We start from the raw sequence: 23,860 nt of genomic DNA, 5'->3' as shown, positions 1-23,860 counted from the left end.
TTACTTGTAAAACTCTTTAAACATACATGTACATGTAGCATTCCAGGGCAAGTTTGAGTATCGATATCTCGTAAGTTATAGTTGCTACAATGATCATGCTTGATGTTGGCCTTGTTTGCCCTTGCATGCCCTTGCATAAATCCTGTGATTTTTCTCTAAGTGATGAAAATCTGTTTGCATTATATTACAATCTTGATTTGGCCTGCAGGAATCCAAGAGTTAGCTCTATTGACCAAATGCATTTTTTGAGATTAGCCTGTCCCTGTGGCCTGCATTTTTAACCAGACTAACTTAAACCATTTCTAAGTTTAGGCTTAATTTATGGAAAATTTATGGCCCGTTTAGAGTTGTGGATAGCCCATTGGGGCACAAATCTTTATTGGTACATGTTCAGTTTATTAATTCATATGACACTCAAATAATTCATAACTGCTGGGAATGATAACTGAAGTGTTTTTCTTCATTATGAAAGCAAATGGAAACAAAACAGTAAACATATGAAATATACCATGTAAACATAATTTTTGAGTTTTTGGCTCCCATAATTTTAGCACAGACTTCTAAATTAAATCTGACTGCAGAATACAGGCCAATGTGTCAAACCATTTCAACCTCTTGAATTGCCAGTCGTGTTTGGTATTATTAACACATTGATCAAAGCATGCACAGGTGATGTGCACTACTTGTATCCATCAATGAGATTACACGTAATATTATGTGTGTGTTGGCACCTCCCATGACATTGAGTCATACTTAGTAAAATACCACCTTGGTTTTTGAAGGCTATATCCATATTATATCACCATTTCTACTTCCAAACTAAAAACTTCAACTCAATATCACTCCATGACATGTATTTATGTTCTTTTGAAACATTTTATTTCCAAGTTTATATGCATTTCTATGTTTTATGCATTAACAATTGCTAATATCTTTGTAGAACTTGCAAGTGTATAAACTGTATATAAACATGAGAGAATGTAACAATATTGTAAATTGTTTAACCTTAACAGTATGTTTGTTTAAGAAATACAGACTGCATAATCCCAAGATGAAAATGTCACTTTTGTGTTTATTGTGGGATTTTTTCTACATGTATTTGATTACTGCTTAAAATTATCACAAATATATTTACATTTAGTGTACAAAATGAAAGCAAATGGAAGTATGTACAAGATAATGTATGATGGAAGCCATTAGAATATTTTAAAAATACTTCAATCGCAAATATAAAACCAACTCTATTTGAAGTTAAACCAAGTGACTAAATAAAGAAGAAGATAAACACACATGGCAATTTTGCCTCTCGAGATGGGTTTCTCCAAAAGCCTAGATATGAAGCATGCATGCCCAACATTTCAAAGTTGAATTTGATTTGTTCCTTTATTTCTTTTATAGTGGAGAAATTGCTTTTCTGTTTTTTTTTGTCGCTGTAGTCATTTCACCTTCTTCATGTCATCTCAAAGAACATGTAATCCTGTTAAGAATAAAAAGAGAGAGAGAGAACTTTTAAATGAAGCTGGGGGCCGTTTCATGAAGCTGTTCGTAAGTTACAAGTGACTTTAAGAATGACTGGCGATCCTTGTGGTAAATGATATTCACCATTAAATGTTCATTGGTGATTATATAGCATGCCAGAAAGGTTCACCAGTTCTTAAAGTCGCTCTTAACTCATGAACGGCTTTATGAAACACCCGCCAGGTTATATGATATATCCAGAGAAGTTAAACAGGGGGGGGGGGGTGAACTATGGAAGAGAGGGGCTTAGACTACACCCTATGAAAGGTAGAGGGCCGAAATAAAAGCCCATGAAAAGCTCTGAAATATAATTTCCCAAGTTCATCCGTGAACAGCCATTACAGGGTTCATTCCTAGAGACAAGGTCCGTTTTTTTTTATAGTTAAACGCCCCCACCCCGCCAGAAAAAAAATTAAATGAATTAGAGCCCACTTACGACGAGGAATGCCGACCCCAGAAGTATTCCTTTGGTTTGAAGATCGGAGCCTGCAGGGACTGGGAAATAATTCAGAATGTAATGAGAAATTTCATTAATTTGAGAGGGAGAGAGAAAGGAGGGAAGGGAGAGGGAGATAAAGGGGGAGAAGAAGATGAAAGAGAGAAAGAGGAGGCGGGAGCGGAGAATGGAATGCACAATATGAATAAAGAGTATATGGAGATGGTTGATACAATTTTTTCCCTCTCTCTTCTTTAATCATTAACCGATATAATCATGAAAATTTAGGCAAAAGTTTTGTCTGTGGGCCATATCTTAGCGAAAAATATTTATCACAGTAAAAAAACATAATAACATCTGGATTGCGTCCGTGCGTCCCATCATCTAGCACCTGTCCGCCTGCTCCCGGTTGCCCTGGTAACATGTTCTCCAATTTATTTGTTCGCGAGCTATTCAGGTCCCAATTCAAAATTACTCGTCTCATCCTGGTTCTCACCAACTTATATTTTGTCATCTGTGAATTTGAAAAGTATATAACTGTTGTTGATGAGAAGGGAAATATATGAAAGACATTAAACAAACGATTGAAGTATTCTTATACTTACATTTTAGAACGAAGAATTCATGGTCCATGTTTGTGTTGTGTTTTCGCCCTCCCCAACGTTTTGAGACTGAGCCCTCCTCACCACCACTAGACAGGATCTGTCAGATAAAAAGGAAGAAAAATGTATTGAAGATGATTAAAAAGAAACAGCTTTGGTGAATGATTTACATCATTTAAATTAGGACAGAAAATAGATAGAAATACGACAGTAAACAAAACTGTTGGTGTTATTGTTTCGATCGAAAGCATTTGGATAAAAAAGAATGATGATCATTTAGTGTAAGTAATTGTCAAAACGTTTGAAACTGAAATAATATTTGCAGGTATGACGCTATAGGGGGGGGGGGTGATTATGCTAGTGATGAGAAAAAGGGAACAAAAAAAGTAAGAGATGAAATGAGGAAATAAAGATGAGAGGATGGTTCGATTATTGACAGGGGCGGATCCAGGATTTTCTAAAGTAAATGGGGGATTTCGTTCAGAAAAAAATCTAATCTACCCCAAGTCTTCACTTATTAGCAATTTTTTTTCCTCACTTGCGTATGAACGACATTTTCCACTAAGAAAACAATTATTTTTCTCATGGGTCTCAAATGGGGGGGGGGGTTGCCCTTACCTGAATCCGCCGCATTGATTTAAGGCGCGACAAGGATAGGGGGCAACTGCCTCCCTATACAGTGCTTTAAGATTTTATAGGCCCTAATGAAAAAAAAGAGAGAAAAGAAGAGAGAGAAAGATATGGAGGGTGAGCAGGGGGGGGGGATCAAGACAAAAGATTAGGTCGACAAAAATAGGAATTTGTGGGGTTACTCTCAAAATACACCGATAATTAAATTAATAGAAAAGATATGACGTCACAGCTATCTTGTCTTTCCCCGCTATCATATATCTTTGCCTGCAATACTCTTCTTTTTCCATCTTAACTTTAGATGGACGTAACTTTAATTAATGTGACATCCGACGAAATTCTAGTGGTTATACCCCATATCAAAATCTCCTGGCACCATCCTGATATTAATACTTGACTGAATAATTACCGGTATGTCGATATTAGTAAAACATCTACACGGACAACACGGTGATTCCATATCAGCAATACGATTGTCGTTACGATTGATTATAGAGAAGTCTGCCCCACATAGCGACCACCTATAGTATATGAATAATAACATTTAATAATGTTATTACCAGCAATGTGAGCAATCCTACTTTTTAGAAGAGCAAATTATTGTGAAATAGGCCTCGCTTTCTATTAGCAGGTAACTAATAGCGCGTAAATAAAATGTTGTTTATGAAGAAACTTTACAGAATGTTGAAATAATAGGTATTTCTATTTCTGGAAAGATCTTTTAAACTTAGCTTACTCATAAATCTATAGGCGTACTAACTTTTGAAACATTTACTTCTGAAGGGTTGATACTAAATTCAATTTGAGAGGGAGTCCTAATTTCCGCCTATTATCTGATTACTTTAAGGACAGACATATGTCAAAACTATTCAAGTGAGCTTTAGACTTTAAATTGAATGTTCATATTAGAACCTATACGTGAACACAACTTTAATCGTTTTAAATGATAATAGTAAAATATTCGGAAAATATACTCCGGAATTTTACATTCCACCTTTTCTACAAGAATGGGACCAATGTCAAAACTTTATTTCTAAACTGCAAGAAATAACATAAAAGTAACGGAATGATATAATTTTCATATCATTATCATAATTTTTAATATAAGAAATGATGTATTTAAAAAATGTTTTACGTTTGTTTGGTGTAACCGAGAACATAGCCACGCGGCGTTTGAACCATGGACTTCATGAGACAGCAGGGACAGCAACATGCATCACACCGATGAGGGCGCACTACCTGTAATATTTCCTCACTCTCCGCGTTGTGTATCGTCATTCGAAAAGAGCGGGCTGGGCCACACCAACATCGGCTACAACAAGTTGTCTCTGGAAGTTTATTGCAATGGGGGTGGGGGGGGGGGGGGGGGGGTCGAGTGAGATTGAATTGAGAATTAAAATAAAAGCGTAAGTTCAACCAGAAAGCCAGATACGATGAGGTGTAACCCATCCCACACGCAAAGAATTGAAGGGGATCGAGGGGGGGGGGGGATTTTCAAGGTTATCTATTAATGGTGACAACATCAGCAACGCTCTAGTTCCTTCCACTTATTACGAGTTCCAATTTGTTTTGTGATTAACTTAAAAGGGAGATCATAATTATTCCATTCATTAATATCAATGAAAATAAATATATATGAATTTCTGTCAATTTCTGCAGGCTCATGTATTCTATGTTTTTTTTTCCAAAGCCATTAAACCTACCGGTAATATTTCTGTCATTCCCTTCCCTTTTATCTCAAAGTTTTGGTGTGTGTAGTTTTTGAAAGTCTTCAGCAGAAATACATATCCATGAGTTTTTTCGCAGAACCGTGGTCGGCAGAAATACCAAGTTTTACCTTTTACCTCGATCCTACCGTAAATACTAGAAGTTTTGTAGTAATGATGTCAGGAAAACTTTTTAGGTAGACTGTGACAGCTTTCTTCAATGTGCCGAAAACGCTTTAAAATGAAAGATTAACTCTAACATTTCAAATGTTGGAGGAGAACCAACCCTTTCTAAATGTTATCCAACTTTGCACATAGCTGAATCCAACATTTTAAGTGTTAAGTCGAAGAATTTTAAAGTAGTACATGTAGCATTTAGAAAAGGTTGTCACTATCCTCCAACCTTTTAAAAGTGATGTTAATTAAACATTTCATTTTTAGAGTGAAATGGTTCGACTGGGTTATGATATAGATTTTCTCTGTCCTTATTCATGTCAGGAAGAACACTTTTTATTTCATAAAGTCCATTTATTTAGACGAAATTGCTTTAAAATTCTAGAATTCATTAAAGAGTAATAACATTGGAATTCTAACCTTCAAAAGCATTGAGCAATACGTCACCCTGTTTGGTCACTATGTGGTAGGAATTACTTCCGGTGCAACTTGAACCTGCAAATGCAAGATTTATAGAGAAAGAAAATGTGCAAAATGATGGCCATTATGCCAGGGCTATTGGGATTTAAAAAAAAATCATGTAATTTCAATTTTAACCAATATGATATGACGGCGCATATGCTTCCTGTGAATCTTTAGAATGCGGCTGTGTTATAGTGGTTAAGAACATTATAAGCGTTCTTTTTTGTTTGAATGTTTCAATATTTTCTTCTTACAAGCATGATGTGATGAATTTTTCGTATCCGCCTCAAATAAACAAATGTCTTGATGAATAAGCGTCGGGAAAGATTCTGGGACTAGCATACCTAGGGGGGGGGGGCAGACTGCCCCCCCCCCCTCCACGAGTCACAAGTCATGCAGGGGACGTACCCCATGCAGCCCCCCTTACGAGTCACAACTGATCTAGGGGAAGTGCCCCCTTAATAATTTAACAAATTAATAAATATTTATGGTTGAAGACTTTTTTTGCCCCCCTTTTGGAAAATCCTAGAATGAATTATTAAATCATAATGTAGCGGTTTCCAAAACACTTTTATTTCTTTGAAGAAAAATATGTCAGCAAAACAAGACTAGACTTTCTTGGATTTTTTGCCCCCCTTTTGGAAAATCCTAGAATGAATTATTAGATCATAAGATTTGATGTTCAGAATTTCCTTGTTTAGAATCCCTTCGATGTGAATTTTTCAAAATATTATGGCTTTTTTGCAAAATATGACAATCTGGAACAGTTCGAATAATATTCGCCCACGATTTTCTGGCAGACATTTTCATGATTATGCTAAATTCTATTTTCAAAGATTCAAAGCCTTAGTCTATAGCCTTATGTCGCAGTCACACAAAAGAAAAAGGAGGCGGGCTAAAGCCCAGATTGTGTTTCAGTTAATTTGTATATGGCAACGTTTTCATCGTATGTTAAAACGCGCTTTTTGTGGTTGCTTACTATACAGTGTCGTATAATGAGCCAAAATTTTGAGGAGAGGGAGGGGGGGTATAGATATCCCATATCGCGTAAAATTTATCTAGAGTTGGGAGCAAGGGAAGCGAGCGAGCGAGCAAAAATTTACATTTTTATTACTTTAATTTTGTGATAGATTTTGACATAATATTCAGAAAATAATTACCTTTGTCTCTCTTTCCTTTATTACCTTTTTCTGTTTTTTTTCTTAGTCGCGAAAATTTTTGGGGGGGGGGGGGCAAGAGACCTTCAAGCCCCACCCTCCCCCCATCTGTACGCCAGTGGCTTACAAATTACAACAGAGCAATAATAGCAAAGTAAATTTACGATTTCTATTTATTTTTCTAGGAGGAAAATGATGGTATGCTAACAAATCTAATATATTTCATTTCTTAGGCATTGGTCGCGTTATTTGATAACAATGGGTGTTAATTCTATTGAATCACCTCTTAATCAAATAAAGTGCCCGTTACCAAGTAACACGACGCTTTTGCTTAACCAATGTGCATGTTCAAAATAACACAGAAGGAGAATTCTAGCTGGCAAGACATTCAGTGATTAAAAAATGGTGAAGGCAAGGTTATAAATTATTATTTTAAATGATTTGATCGTGAAAACGCAGGCGCAGAGCCTCTATGGGGGGGGGGGGGACAGGGTGGTCAATTGCTCCCAAAAGTTCCTTGATTAAGAACAAAAAGAGAAAAGTAAGGGAGAGAAAAGGTAAAGAAAGCGAAAAGAGAAGAACGCTGGTGTAAAGCCTCGACGGGGGGGGGGTCAATTTCTCTCAAATTTCCTCGATCAAGAACAAAAAGAGAAAAAAAAACGGGAGAGAAAAGGTAAAGAAAGCGAAAAAAAGAAGACTAAATGATACCATTTTCTAAATACCATGGCTAATAGATAAAAAGGTTTTCATTTTAAAAGTTTATTTAATTTTCAGATCTCTCCTTTTTATACTCTTCTCTTTTCCTTCCCTAGCTTTCTTTTTCTCTTCATCTTATCTACTACTTGAAATAGTAGGAGGGGCACCAATGCCCCCTTGGGAAGTACGTTAAAAATACACCTGGACTTGGTACCATATCTGTTGGTGCGGGGGTGAAGAAAAAAGAACAATACAATCTGTCATTAAAAAAAAATCTTAATCTTTCTTTCATTGAAGGGAAAGTACGAAAATACAATTCATATTGATTGAAGTAAATTATAAACCTTTTTCAAAGTGGGGGGCTGAGCCAAAAGTAGGGGGGGGGGGTGACCATGCAAAAAAATCACAATCATATGGTCATTTTTACCATTTTATACACGGCTTTGGAAAAAAGTGGGGGGGGGGCTGAAGCCACCCTAGTCCCCCGCTTCCGCGGCCCCTGTCTTATATGTATATAAACATATTCATAAAGTCTTTGCTTTTTAAATTACTGGTACCTTGTAAAAGTATAAAATTATTTTCTTCACTTCCAAAGTTGTGTAATTATTATCAATGATGATGATGATTATGATGATGATGATGATGATAGGTTTATTATGATGTCACTTGAAGAAGGGAATAAAATATGTTTAAATGGTCTTAACGCCCTTACCGATTGTTTCCAGCGTCTGTCTGATGTGAACCTCGTTCACACCTTGAAGATCTTGCAGGGCTCTCTGTATCATCCTGTTCTGATCTGATGCAGAAACTCTATTGGAAGGGGAGGGCGTTGCCCAGTTACGTAACTCAATCGAATCATCATCTCTCTCCGGCTGTTTCGTGACGATGGCTGAGCGACCTCCATTTGTCGTTGCATCCATTTTGAAATATTCTCCTACTCATAAGCAATATGCATGAATTAATGATTTATGACAGCTGGGGCGCCTTCCGGACAATTTTATTTGAAAGTGGGAGGGGGGGAGGCAAAAGAAGACGCCATTCATGACAATGTTTATCTTTTAGAGTAAAAAGAAACAAACTCCCTTCTTATGGTCTCTTTTTTCTTTCCCTATTTTACTTCCTGCCCCCTTCCCCTTTTTCACTTCTCAAAAATTCAAAAGAATCAGTTTCCCTTCCTCGTTGCCCCATCCCTAGATGACAACTCTTATATCAATGACAGCTATATAGTATATACCTTCCACAATGATAATAATAATAATAATATTCCGCATTTATAGCGCTAAACACATCGGAACGACGTCCTAAGCGCTTTACAGATATATTATTGCCCCGGTCATCGGATCCTTTTTTTTTTTTTTTTTTGAATAATGTTTTTATTCTGATTTCATGAACATAACATTTCAATTTAACATTTCAAATAATATATAATACTTTACACTTCATATTTTCACTTTTTTCCATTAACTTAACAAAATCATGAGTCATATATATCTTTAAAAAAAAATCAACAATGAAATCAGTTATAAACATATGCATCCTTGCATGCCCGCATACAGTGTATGCACCTTCTCCACTCCCTGGGGAGCATTCCAACAAGAGTTCCAAGACTGAATTGCTAGGCATACTACATATAGGCTTTCGCATCCTACCCGGTACCCATTTCGCACCTGGGAGTGGCAAAGTGTGGATTAACGCCTTGCCAAAGGACGCTAGGCCATGGTGGGATTCGAACACACGACCCTCTAATTACAAGGCGAGAGTCAGAACCGCTACACCACGGCACTTCCACGGCCCTTCCACAATAGCCAAACACTAATATTTTTCCAAGGTCATATATTGAAAGAAGAGTTTTTATCAATAATTTATGAAACTGCAGGTAGTCTTTTGTAGAAAGAGTTGCGTACATATTTTTCATTTGAAATCTTAAGTTTTTCTTGCAATCACCGTTAATGTTATTATAAATATGTTCATCCTTCAATTTGAATCTGATTTATATTAATTTGCATTATAGTCGATGGGAAGTGATATGAATAAAAGTCTTGAATTCTCGAATAGTCAGATGAATAGACAGCTAGACCGATAAATAAATGTAGAGACAGATATAAAAATATGTATCATACGTAGGCCTATATCGATAGACAGAAAAAAAAGATTGATATAGATATATATATAGATAGATATATAAACATATATGATAGATATATACTTAGATAGATGGGTTACAAGACACCCATGATTAGTAAATGATTAAAGAGTGAAAATCAAATCTGGCGGGGGCAAAAATGATTCAATGTTATGAACCTGAAAATGAATGTAATCACGTTGAATCCTAAAATTCCTTATTTCCGTTGCGTCGTGGTTTATAAATACAGCAATTTCTAAAAAAAAAAAGTTCTCTCCGCTGTAACTTCACACAAATCCACCAGGTTACAAAGTTATTTTCCCACATGCACTGAATAACTCAGGTATTTTGAAAATACACAAAGTCCTCCAAAATAACTTATCCAAAGTCGATTTCCGTTATAAGTTTTCATCCATTTTCAGCTCCGATTATGCACGTTTCCCCGCTCAAAATGCATTAAGTAGGATTAAGACTGCCTCCAGAATACTGCATCTAGATGATGAGATTTAGTGCTGGAAAATACAGAGTCAAAAGTAATTTATGTCGGGTTATGTACGTGTTTCGAAACGGACCCTGATAAAACATTTCGAACTGTGCAAATTTAAAACTATTGTCAACCGTGTTTGTTTTTTATCATTCGTATTGAATTCTTCGTGAAAGCGTTATGCGGTTTCCCAGGTGATCGGTTCAACACTTCCAAGAATGTCAATAAATTAAAATATTGAACTAAACGAGACCCAATTCGATATGACATTCATTATGATTAGTTGACATTTCGACGAATTAAATAAAAGGATAGAACTTCTATGCGCCCAAGTTTGAATTCATTTAAAAAATAAAAACCACCCTATATAAAGAAAACGTAGAATGATGGAGGATAGGGGGGGGGGGGGATCGTACATGAACCTCGCGAACAAAATTGATTATTTCTATGAACGGTTAAATTACGTTATGACCGAAAAGATGGAACCAGCACACAGAAAACCTCCAATATTCTCCAACATCTATATATATTAAACTGGTATTGGGTATCTCCGAAACATTTGTGTTATTGACTTGATGTCGCTATAATTCTTACATAAATAAAACATTTTATTATCACAACACGTATTGACAGAGGTGTTTGCTCGTCTTTTCAACTTTATGTTCATATCGCTCTTAAAAGTTGGAGGGAGTGAGGGCTGTTCCCCAAAAAGAAAGGGGAAAACCCAATAAAAATGGTATTGTCTTGTTTAATCACAACCTTGGCTCACTTGCAAATTTTCAGAAAATGTTGCTTCATGTTTCAGGTTACCGTTATTTGTTATTGACCCATTACACCACTCTCTGCAGACAGAGTATCAATCATTAATTTAGCTTAGGATATTAATCTCAATAATAAAGTCTTTCCGTCAAGTCGCAACGTTTTGTTTATTTCAAGACCTTACTTAGGCATTGGCCTAACTCTATTTTTTTGGTCATTATGTAGGCCTATGTATTAACTTTGGACAAATTTAGTTCCATTAAGTCAGAAACGAAGAGCCAGAAAGACGTGCGAGTATCCTACATAAAATTTGCATTCTAAAACTAAGCCACAAAAAAAAACAATAAACGTTTTATGAAAGGACTTATCGGACGACTTATCCGACAGTTACCATGATATCTCAGGCAATTAAAATCAAGGATATAGTTATCAGATTTGACAACTTGTCGGATGAAAAAAATACGAAACGCTCGCCAGACTGCAAGAGTGAATTCCCTCGTTGAGCTGTAAGACATTTAACAACGTTAGGGAATTTCCCCTGTTACTGCGCGTTCTAAAAATAACTCATACGCGCGAATGATTTGGTAGAAGTAATGACGTAATAATAGAAAACACCTGTTACTTGGTGACGATTAAGTGCGCGTCATAAAGGTAAACAAAGTATGACACACACACGCACGTACGTGCACAAGGCAAAAAGTGAGCTGACACCAGTGATGAAAAATATTTTGAAACAAGGACCAATGTAGATCTAGGCCAACCTATAGATGATTGAATGGAACTGAACTCTGTCATGTATGAGGTTTAGGAACCGTCTTGTCGAGGCTTTCTTGTGAAGAGGATCGTCATGGGAGTTGGATCTTCAAGCAAAATTCGACCAAAGGTTTCGGATAGTGAAATCAGCTTTAAGGTAAATTGATATTGGGTTATACCCAGTTGTTGTGTGTCCGGACAGGTTGTGTGTACGGACGATCAATTTTAGAAAGTCATTTGGGAAAAGTGAAGTTTCATCAATTTTTAGTACAAAATGTTAGGAAATATTGTAGAGAATAAAATATAAGATGATTACAGCTATTGAATTCATATTTTTAGTGTAATCCAAAGACAAAAAAGAAGGCTTCAAAATTATAAAGTGTCCGGACACCCGACCCCCCATCCTACTTATATAGGAAGAAGAAGAAAAACTGATAAAACTTCCCTTGTAAATTTTCCAAATGACTTTCAAAAAATGATTGACCGGACACACAACCTGTCCGGACACACAACAACTGCATGGGTACAGCAGTTGTGATGGTTGTGGTAATAATGTGGCAATCATGATGATGTTGGTGGTGATTGTAGTTAGATGATAATGATGATATGGTGGAAGAAGTTGGCTAATGATGACATTGACAATGGTGGTCGCGGTTGTTGGTTCTTTAAAAAGCCTCATCTTTTAGTCTCAACCACATTTTGAATGAAAAGTATAAATATACAATTCCTACTAGGCCTAGACCTAGATCTATTCAAAGAGCGTGTGAAAATGAATGAAAATAATGAATAAGGATGACTGCGAAGATGCTGATATTCCTCATCAATATTCTCGATAGTCCAGTGCTGTAATGAGCCCAACATTACGTAATGAGCGGGCTGAATAATGGCTTATGGGCCCCAGGCCCTATTTGGGGCAAACCTAATATATCGCCCATTTTCTTTTCCTTTACTTTATTCAATCATCTCTCCCCTTTGAAGTGGGACTTGTTGGGGAATGAGGGGGAGGGGCGATTGTTTTCCAAGCCCCTTCCCCCATAGTCCATCCCTGGAATAAAAGCGAGCCCCAAAACTACAAATGAGTATTGTTTCATGATCCTAAAAACGTGTACATACGGTGTATTGTATAAATTGACGTTTCTAGTGATGAATTGCATGCTTATTTATTTTTTAAAAAAGTAATTGACAATCACGATTATAATATTATAATATGGACATTGGTCATTGCGAAATCCCTGTTATAAAACCATCATATTCCCAGCCTCGTTTTTAAGTTTTTTGAGGATTTCGGCAAATAGGTTTCTCTACATTATTATGATGCCAGAGACCAAATCAGTTTGATTCAACTCAGGTCTAAAGCTTTGGTTTTATCAATTTTTTACACACACCCTCTCACACACGCACATACACCCTCAAAACACACACACAATGAATATCTAAAGGCCACCGCACACCTTACGACTGTTCGCGATCCGATTTTGGAACAAATCGCATTTTCCTCACGGAAGATGTGAATGGAACATCATTTTATTTGAGGTTAAAATTAATTTAAAAAATAATAATATAACCATTTTGAAAAATTGCAAGCCTTTATTTTGGAGTAAAGGCCAAATTCGTTTCAAATCGTAGCCAGTCGTACGACTGATATGACGTCATTACGACTAGATATTAATTTCACTTTTATTCTAAGAAGGATGATAGCATAGTCACAGATTTGAACATAGGTATTCGTACGATGATTTAGAACATTATACGGTAAGGTATTCCAAGTCTCAATATTAGCACCAAATTCTACTACATTTTATTCTAAAATCGAGTCGCAGACCAATCGTAAGGTGTGCGGTCGCCTTAAAAGCACAGGTTCAGGGTTGTGTAACATAGGACAAAACGGAAGTGCCGAAGACAACGGAGGATTCAGATTAGACAAATCTGCTATCTGCACATCAGGTTTAAAAACCGAACATGCTAAAACCTTAAACATCCATCTCTATATATTCCATATTGTTATATAACGTTCCCAATTACAATCCCCAACCCGCAACACTGTACCGAATGAAGCTTTGTAACTAATATTCCATGACTCGAATTAGGTAGGGGGTATAATACTTCTTTCGGGGAACACATAATGAACGTTCGCATTTAACCGTATTGCCCTCGTCTAACGTCTCGGGAATATTTGTGATTTTGTTGTGGGTAACATGTTTTGACAACTCTTTCAAAGCCAGACAATCTGATAATATACATTTAAGTTACAATTTGGGACATACACATACTGTAAAATAAGGATCTAAATCTGGTTATCCAACACCCACCTCCTCTGCCGACTTATAACGTGGCATCTATCAACCATCTTCTTGTCTAATGATTTTCCATATCCCTAAACAGAGCTTGGAAGATAAACCAAGCCACAGGAAGAAGCCAGGTCTGGTACGATTCATCATTGATGCGCTCCTGGGTGACGAATCATCATCCTCGGACTCCGATCTAGGATTTGCAAGATTCTCTGAGTCACCGGATAGTGGTGCTGACTTCGAAATCGAGGAAGCATTCGTAGATGCCCCGCTTCCATCTTCTCGTTCCGGGAAAGACACCAAGTCGGAGAAGAAACTCACACCGGGGAGGGCAAGGACAAAGAGAAAGGGTATCGCCTCCCAGTACTCCACAAGCCAAAGTGTCCACTTTGTTGATGAAGTCTCTTCTACACCATGTCCACAAGGAGAGGGGCATATGTTATGCGCTGTAATGGATGAACCAGACGTAACCAGAGTAAATACTTCTGAAGTTCCGATGTTCGACAAAGCAGTAAAATGTGTACCTTCGTCACACGGAAGAGGTGACAATGCCGCACTGGAAGACAACAACCCAAAGGTTGAGAAGGATTATCCTATTGAAGATCTCGTAGTTCCCAGGACATCTAGCAATGCAAGCAATTTTCAGAAGAACTGTAAAGAATCTGGAGGTGGCTTTCCTGCAACAGATGCACAGGAAGTTCAGCCACTTGACAAACAAGTAGAAGTTTATCAAGTTTCTAAGAAAAGGTCAGACAAACTTAACAGTAAAAACGGAGGAGGGGAAGCAACATTCAGCACCGAAAATGATAGCGACCAATTCAGTATAAGAGAGAAGAAAACATTAATAGCATGTAATGACGTCAATCCTTCCAACACCATATCGGAAGGTAATTTTATCACTGAAATGGCGATAGTCATACCACCAACAGAAAGGCAGAAGCCCATTCTAACCTCAAGACCAGCCCATGAAATTACAAAATGCCATCAAAGCAACAGAATCATGTCAGAGTTAGACAGGAAACGTGTTGATATGTTCACAGTAGGACAAAGAGCTTCAGAAGACATAGAGGCTCCTGATTCAACATGTAGTCACCATGGACAAAGTTACAATAAAATGAAATTTGCCTCGTCAGGAGTATCCAGACCAACCATGACAACGGCCCTTTCTACAATTAAAAAAATGATGGAAGATGTTGCTTCCAGTTCAAGCAAGGTCCTCCTAACAGATTCTGGAACATGCAATCATCAAGATAAAGACACTGAGGGATCTGCCGCATCTGACATGATATCTTTCTGTAAGTCAGATTCCACCACCCCGCACACAGTAACCGTCTCAGGATCGGCTGATAAGAAGACGTCTTATGTAAAGTTTAGAAGAGCCCAAGCAATCCGCAGAAGGAGATATCTTGAAAAGAAAAGTGAGGACAGATCAAAGAAACTAAAGAAGTCATATGATTCTACAAGTATCGGAGAAGCATCTTACATGAAAACTGCTTGGAGCAAACGTTTAAACTGGAGTGAAAAGGAAAAGGATCCGAGAAAGCAAGGACATCAATCTTTTGCCCCCTCTCCACCAGCATACAAACCTACCTTTCATCTAGACCTTGTCTACCCGAATAAAGTCATGCAGAAATCAGCAACTGGCGAAACAAAGGTTGGACCTTTAGATGCGCAAGAGACAACCGAACAGCGAGTCACCAGTAGCAAGTCCACAAAACCTAAGTCTTCTTGCCAAACAGATGGCGAGTTGGTCAGTGACGAAACGAAAGAGACCCAAGAAAATAAACAAGAGACAGTAATTCCAAAGCTTTTTGAGATGCAACTTCCAAGCGTGGCGGAACTGGAAATAAAAGTAGAAGAAGCGAAGAAAGAACTCAACAGCATAAGGAAGTATCTCAGATCCAAGCAGGACAAGCACGTCAAAACAGCAAATGCGGCAAGTAACCTGTTAAAGCTTCCGGTGAACGGTAAAACATTGACTCATTCATTGCTGAACTCCTCAACAGGTGACGCACAAGTACCTGTCTGTGATAAAGACGATGTGAAGACCCAACTTCTCCATCCTGTTTCTGATAAAGAAATCTCAAGATCTGTGGTTTTCAATGGTAAAAAGGTAGATAAATCTACAGACGAAACTCCAACTCGGAGTAACAAATCAAAAGAGGCTCGGAATAAAGCTTCCCCAAATGGTGGAGAAAAGAAGAATCCGACGGCGCTTGGCAAAAGGCGAGGGCAAGGTTTGGAGAAGTCTAGAAAAGCCCTTGGCAGGAGGTTAGCCGCAAGGCTTGGCAAAACAACACCGTCTGGAGAAGGTGGTGTTAAAGATCTATTACCTTCAAAATCTTCTAAACAACCCATACCTTCATTTGGCGCCGATGCTCCTGGTAAATCAAGTGCTTCAAACAGTGAGGTCGACCAGTTAAATGAACGTTTAATTGCAAAAACCTGTGCAGTTGCCCTTCGCTTAAATTCAGATGTAGTTAATCCAAAATTTAGTCAGGATGCAGCAAGACAGCTCGGCCCATATCGACTGCACCTATTTAATCAGGTCAGGGGAGTGCCTGGCAGAGGATTTGATGATAAACCGAAAAGAGCAATCTCAAAGAATGGTCCTTTCTCTAAACAGGGCAGGTCACTCATCAACATCAAACGGCAGAGGCTGAGTCAACCCAAAAAGCATCCCAAACATCCTCTCGTTCCAAATCTACACTCTGAGGCAGTCACAGATTTTGTAATGGACGGATTGGCAATCATGTGGATGGAGCCCATGACGTGGGATTTCCTCAACGGCTTCATGATCGTTTTGGCTGACCTTCTACTTCAGATGAAGAGGTCTTCTATGGAATATTTCCAAGTGGCAAATGCATCAAACACCCGAGGACTGAATGTAACCCGGCTGCTGGATAGAGATCTGATGACAATATTTCAGCGTATTCGTTGGGAGCGACAACGTCCTGCCATGCTTTTCAATGCTCAATTCTGCCCTCGGAGACCATTTCAGCCTTATTTTGATGGTATTCGATATATCGAATTCGATTTTCCAGAAAATGATAGTGAACCAGGAGAACGAGTTGAGGCAAACGTTGAAACCGTTGCTGTAACTGCCCATACAGAATCTCGTAAAGCATTCTGCGAACGTACTAAACATGCTTCAGAAAACGTGAAGAATAAAGAATTGAAAGCCGCTGAATTCTTGGCTAAAGGCCCTATTCCTGCCTATGCAGAAGCCAAACAGGAATCAGAACAGATTAAAGTGTACGAACACAATGATGGGGTACCTACAAAGACTCTAGCAGAAAGTGATTCTAAGAGCTTGAAAGGCAGGAAACGGTATCTCGATCCAGATCTCGATCCAGATGAGAGTAAAGCTTCTCACGGAGAAATAAAAACTACCAGTACAGAAACAAAGCTGGAATTTTCAATACTGGGGAATACGGGATGCGGCATGAAAACTCAAGGTGAAAGTAATTCTAAAGGTTCGAAGGTTCTTGATCTACCAGGGAATCATGCTTCTGATGTGGACACCAAGGCCACAAAACCCGATAAAACAAATGGTCAACCCGGAACAGTAACCAAGTCAGTTGGCAAGACAATCAACGATGATAATGCACAAATAGACGATGAGCCACCAAGTAAGAAAGACGTCGGAGCAACAAACCAGAAAACTGTGTCCACTGATGAGGGTTCAAGGACAAACCCGGCAGGAGGGAACACCAAGAAAGTATTGGGCCGAGGTCCGCGAATAGTAGGAAATGTTCGTCGTATCGTTCACTGCAGGCGGAACAGACGGACAGACAAGGTGAGTTGGATTAGTTTTTTTAATACATTTATTACAAGATTTCCTCAATTTGTTACCAAAAAGTAGAAGAAAGAAAACTACCCGAGTGTCAAAAAATCTTAAATATTAAGAAGAACGAATTCCAATGGTGATATCTTTCACGGCGTGGCAAGTTGGTCAATGGGTCAATGATTAATGACGAACGGGTTAACGTTATACGAAATGCATCCCTAAAATGCCATTCACCAATTATTCTAGTTGGCCATCCACAATCCCACGTATTCTGTTGACTGGTTGTCTTCACGTTTTTCCTTCAGCCTACGACGCAGCTTAAGATCAAATTCTGCCTTGGTTGTGGAGACACGAAACAACCGAACGGTGAGCCCCTGATCATGTGCGCCACCTGCGATGAAGCTTTCTTCTGCTGCACCAAGTGTCAGCGAGCGACCAGGAACGCACACCGTGAGACTTGCAAAGGCGTGAAGAGACACTACTGCAAACATGTTTGAAAACTGTGATCGTCCATAGAATCATGGAAAAGGCGATGACCCAAGAAACTAATTTGAAAAGGGTTGCACAAAGGGTGTGGTGACACAAAGGTCACTCGGTGATTGCTCGAACAAATCATACGATGGATTACACATGACTTGTGATCAATATAATCATTTGTAAATCCTAATCACATGATCAATTGCTAATCTTTCGTTAGGGGTCTACGATTTTATTTCACCTATTATCATTTACTTTTAATTTGGGAGGTCAGAATGGTGACATCTTGTCCGGGGTTCTAGAGTGAGAGGGTGCTTCTGCGTGACTTGCGTCGTAACACTCAATCATGTCTTGAAATAGTTGCGCTAGAAAACGGATATTTTTAAGCATGTCTTGAAAATGGAAAGAAGAATAATAAATCTAGACAACTAATGTTTTGTTTATAGAATACGTTTAAAACCGCTAAAGAATAGGTTTAGCCTGTATCTTTTATGTGTTCATGGGTAAGTGTCAAAGAGGGAAGTGTGAGTTGGTCAAAACATTAGGAGGCAATGTCCAAGTAAGAAAAGGTCCGTGACAGTTCAAGCCAAGAAAGACGTGTTTCCACGGTAGACCCAAGTTGTACTAGAAAACAATACAATGCACCAATACAAGTACGTAAAGCTAAAAAAAAAACTTCAAACATTTAATTTAGAGATAATGCGCTGTAACTGCTAATCTAATAGGCAGTTTCGCAACCACTACACAGACGCTTTCTGGAACATAGAAAATCTATTGTCCAAAGCAGTTCATGACAACGAAGTCTTTTTTGAAAACTGTGAATCGAAACAGCAGTATCCTTCGTGACTCTGAACAAACGACATTTGCGACTTTTCATCAGCTCAAAAGTTTTGCGACGATCAGCTGCCGCGGTTCACCAGTTTTCGACAAAGCCCTCTTAGCTGTATATTGTGATTTACGCGCACTTCCAGGAGATTTTTCATTGTTGTAACTATGTTTTAGAATGCGTCCCAGTTGCATTTCTGAAATTGCAGCTAAGCGCATCAGTGTATGTCCGAGCATTATTATCTAATTTGGCATTAGGTTTAATTTATTAATTAAAAGGAAATAAAGCAAGGCAAGGGGCCTCAGAGATGTAACTAGTAATCAAAGCAAATGAGATGCGAGAGCTAGTGGTTAATGCTACAGTTACAGTAACGAAAACCGCCTCCAGGGAGGCGTTTCATAAAGCTGTTCGTAAGTTACGAACTGGGGATCCTTTCTTGTGGTAAGTGAATGATACACATCAGATTTCCAGAGGCGTTGATTATATTCCTAGAAAGGGCCACCAGTCGTACGTAAAGTCGCTTGTAACATATGAACGGCTTTATGAAGCACCCACCCCACAAAATATAAGCAATTTCGTTATTCCAGTGGCATATCATCAGTTGATTTGGAGTCTGTTTTGTCGGTGTGAGTGTATAGCATAACTCCGAAGAGGACCCTGTATCAGATCTGACGATCATACTCAGAAGATTTACCTCAGCTTGTGCTCTGAAAATGAGAAAATGTAGAATTTTTGCAACCATTACACTGACGACGTCTGGAACGTTGAGAATCTATATTGAAAATGCCTGTCAACTCACATTAAACAGTGTACAGGTCATAGTCGAAAAATTGTGAAGAGGAACAGCTGCAGATAGTCCTAAGAGTCGCAATTATAGACGAAAACTTGCATGTACTATATGTCGTTTGTCCAGAAAGACACTGCTGTTATGAGGCTTATTGTCAGAAACGGATCTGACAATAGATTCTCAACCGTTCCAAAGAGCGTCTGCGTAGTAGTTGCGGCAATTTCCTATTAATCAGGGCCCAGTAGCTAGAGTGAGGTCCATTGCAGGAAGATTTGCAATCAAACGCAGCTCCAGAAATCACTTGTACCTTGATTTTAAACCAATCGAAAGCGCATAATTCGGACATGTGACTGTTTTTTATGGTTAAAGTTTTAATGAAACTCTTTCGGCAACGGCTCCAATGGGTAATTTCAAGTCCGGAGTTGATGTATGTGTTGGTGCAGAAAGCACAATTTGGATTGTGTATCCTAGCTTCAAAACCTATTCTGAGCTTATACAAATAGTCCAAATCAAAATATTGGCTGCTCAACACTTTTTTTCAGGACCATCTTCTATTCATGTTTGCTCTTATGCTCGTGTTACACTTGACCTGACAACACCAATAGGTCAACACTAAACTTGAAATCACCTAATGACCACTCCTTGTCAACTTTCTTTTTAGAATTCCATAAAATGTAAAATTATATAAATCAATCAATACCACTCTGGATTTCTGAATATTGAGCTGTAATAGAACGGATTCAGAAAGCAAGAATGTTACCATGTCATCACTGAAGATGACATATGTAACTGAGAAGACTAATATAATGGCAATTCACAGAGGTACTCGTCCGCAATAATGACTACGAAATATAAGTTTTCGTTTGCAGTTTATTATGCATTAAACACTTTATGCAAGGTGGAATAAGCAACATTTCGAAAACAGAAACTAGATAATTCTTTTAAAACTATAATACAATCTTCATTATAGCACATTTTAAATAGGAGTTGTGTTCACAATAGATGTCTTATCCTGCTAATCTTAGGGTTTTCCGTGTCCGTCACACGGAAAATAATACTTAATTCAACTGTACAAAATAGGACACATTTGCTAAGAAATAAATGAAACACCATATTGCCTCGATCGCCTAGAATAAATGCCAGATGAAGAGTTCGTCGAAATATTGACACTGCCACTCAAAAATGAGAGTTTACATGAAACAGTTTCCACTCCACACCAAATACAAACAAATAAAAAGAAAAGAAGAAAAAAATACGTTAATATTTTCACCACCAAATCTGTGCCATTAGATTCCTCTGACAAAAATTTTCGTGATGGTAAGGTTATACTTAAAGGTCAAGTCCATCTCAGAAAAATGTTGATTTGAATCAATAGAGAAAAATCAGACAAGCACAATGCTGAAAATTTCATCAAAATCGGATGTAAAATAAGAAAGTTATGACATTTCAAAGTTTCACTTATTTTCAACAAAATAGTTATACGAACGAGTTAGTTACATCCAATGAGAGAGTCGATGGTGTCACTCACTCACTATTTCTTTTGTTTTTTATTGTTTGAATTATACAATATTTCAATTTTTATGAATTTGACGATTAGGACCTCCTTGCGTGAAGCACAAAATGTTGAAATAATGGAATTCCACGTGTTCAGGGAGGAATGAAACTTCATTTCACATGACAATGACGAGAAAATAAAAATATTTAATATTTCATATAATATAATACAAAAGAATAAAAATATTTAATATAATATAATACAAAAGAAATAGTGAGTGAGTGATGTCATCAACTCTCTCATTTGGATGTAACTGGCTCGTTCATATAACTATTTTGTTGAAAATAAGCGAAACTTTAAAATGCTATAACTTTCTTATTTTACATCCGATTTTGATGAAATTTTCAGTGTTATGCTTGTTCAATTTTTCTCTTTTTATTCAAATCAAGATTTTGTTTGGGTGGACTTGTCCTTTATTTCGTGTAAAGAAGCGTCATGTAGGTGTCAGCTGAGTTTGAATTCATCATTGATAACAAACACATAATTATACAATGTTCGTTGTTCTGACAGATCTCTTCTCAATGCCTGAATTTTTCAGAGAATCTCATTAAAAGTCGCTTCATGATCAAAGCAAAATGTCGAGCATCGCAAAACTAACAGATAGGGAGTTTTCGCAACACTATGTAGACGCTATCTGGAACGTAGAGAATCTATTGTCAAAAGCCATTCATGACAATGAAGTCTTTGTCAAAAATCGTAATCATAACAGCAGTTTCGTACCAGAGTATGGACAAATTACACATTTCCCCGGCATATTTTCAATTCCTCATCTCAGAATCTCACGGCGATCAGCTGTTCCCGCTTTACCCATTTTCGACAAAGACCTCTCAGCTGTTCATTGTGATTTGACGGGCATTTACAACAGATTTTCTATGTTGTATAGTCCGTCCCCGACGCGATTGCGAAAACTAAATAATGTTTCTGCTTAGACGATGAATAACCAAACATGCAATTAATAAAAGATGATGGATGCAACGTTCACATTATCAGGCTATGCTCATCCTCGTCCCATGAAGGTACCTTCATATGTTTCAAAGCTAACTGAAGAGAAAACTACCAGTGTATGGTGTTTAACCAAAACATTAAGTAATCTTCAAGCCATGTTTTGCATGTCAATATTTTGCATTGCCATTCGGTGAATGTACACTGTTGAAATCGATCAGGTACTAGGTTCTAATTTTACAAAGCATCTCGGCGAAGCCCTTTCTCATCCTTTAGGTGCTTGACGAATTATGTACACCACTAGTCTGCTCTGCAGACTCTGAATGGCTCGTGAGGTGGGATCTGCTACTGTTGCGAAGCAAACCAGCCTGAAAGGGCGAGCGAAGCGAGCCACTTCTGCAGCCTCAGTAGACCTAGTCTGCTATGCAGATTCGTTGAATCAGCTGAGGTACACACACTGCAGATGTGGGTCTACATTTGTAGACTAGTACACCACTGACACAATCTATCACATTACCAAGCCATGATATGTAAAAATGTAAACGATCTATGATTTTTTTGTATTATTTTGTTACACTGTATAAATCGAAGAGTAAATCACGTGGTCTTTATTCAATTACCAGGCACGTAGCTACCTCATTCTTTCTACATGTTCTCGGTGCCTGCAATATCACACAACACCCAAAAAATGCTATGAGCAATCTTCAAATCGAAGATTTGCAAATTAGAGTCGTCAACCTTTCACATCGTCTATTGTTGAAATAGAATGTTTATCACAGTGGGCCTGATTTTACCAAGCACCCACTTCGGGAAGACCCTTCTTCTCATCCTTTCGACGCGTCTGGTGATGTCCTGCGGCGCCCAAGGGATCCCGAGGGCTACTTCCTCTGGACGGATCGAAGGTTTGAGCTGTTGATTGGTAAGCAGGAGGAGCTGCTATGGTACTCACAGTGTTCCGACTGATCTTCCTGCTCTGTTGCATCCCCTGTGGCAGAAACACGGCCTGCGGCTGCATGGGCAGCGTCCTCGAGTCTTCGAACGCTGAGGATATCGTCCTGGCAAGACGGGATGCGATCCAGGGGTTGGCGCAAGCGATACCATGGCAACGCATCTCAAGATGAGGCTCGGATGTGGATGTACCTCCATCCCGTCGACGCTCGACGTCGTCTCCTTGCGACGCGATGACGCCGATGCAGTGTACGAAGACCACGACATGCGGAAATGGGTCATGACCGGTGGAGCACCTGGCGATGTTGACAGTATCGAACTCCTGATCAAGGATGTCCTCTCGGCTGCCGTCGTCGATTTGAGTTGTTACGCGTAGTCGGATATTCTGCGGAATGACCCGGGTGTAGACTTCTCGCCCGCTTTGGCGCCCTCGTAGAAGATGCTGACGGTAAAGGTCTGCTGCTAGTCGGGCAAGGTCTTCGGGTGATCGGCAGTCGGTGTCCTTGAGGGTTTGGTGGCCAAGGTAGGCCTCACAACTCACCCACTCACAGTAGGCGTATTTGTCCGGAGCGTGAGAAGGTGCCAAAGCTCGATCCATCTTGGAAACTAAGCCAAGATTATATCATCATCTTCTCGAATTCCCAGTTTAGTAGTCCTGTTGATAAGGGTAATGAAAAGTGTACAAAATTGTAGATCTTATGATTTGTCTTGCTGAAAAAAGTGGAGAGAAGAGAGAGCTTTAGCATGT

General features: G+C 38.5%; 2 protein-coding genes across 2 annotated transcripts; both read right to left on the bottom strand.

Moving 5' to 3' along the window:
* Positions 1–1,322: 1,322 nt before the first annotated feature.
* Positions 1,323–9,784, bottom strand: LOC121429906 (phospholipid scramblase 1-like). Its single transcript, XM_041627167.1, has 8 exons — positions 9,683–9,784; positions 8,094–8,315; positions 5,487–5,561; positions 4,322–4,514; positions 3,596–3,707; positions 2,560–2,656; positions 1,955–2,013; positions 1,323–1,477 (listed from the first exon to the last, which is right to left on the bottom strand). The coding sequence occupies exons 2-8, from the start codon at positions 8,299–8,301 to the stop codon at positions 1,451–1,453; spliced, it is 771 nt and encodes a 256-aa protein (XP_041483101.1). The 5' UTR covers positions 8,302–8,315; positions 9,683–9,784; the 3' UTR covers positions 1,323–1,450.
* Positions 9,785–22,582: 12,798 nt separating this feature from the next.
* LOC121430147 lies at positions 22,583–23,761 on the bottom strand. Its single transcript, XM_041627426.1, has one exon. The coding sequence runs from the start codon at positions 23,708–23,710 to the stop codon at positions 22,955–22,957; it is 756 nt and encodes a 251-aa protein (XP_041483360.1). The 5' UTR covers positions 23,711–23,761; the 3' UTR covers positions 22,583–22,954.
* Positions 23,762–23,860: the final 99 nt, after the last annotated feature.

The sequence above is a fragment of the Lytechinus variegatus genome, chromosome 16, assembly GCF_018143015.1.
Source record: "Lytechinus variegatus isolate NC3 chromosome 16, Lvar_3.0, whole genome shotgun sequence".
NCBI classification, from domain to species: domain Eukaryota; kingdom Metazoa; phylum Echinodermata; class Echinoidea; order Temnopleuroida; family Toxopneustidae; genus Lytechinus; species Lytechinus variegatus.
Note: the sequence above shows the minus strand (reverse complement) of the source record. Positions and strands in the feature narration are given on the sequence as shown.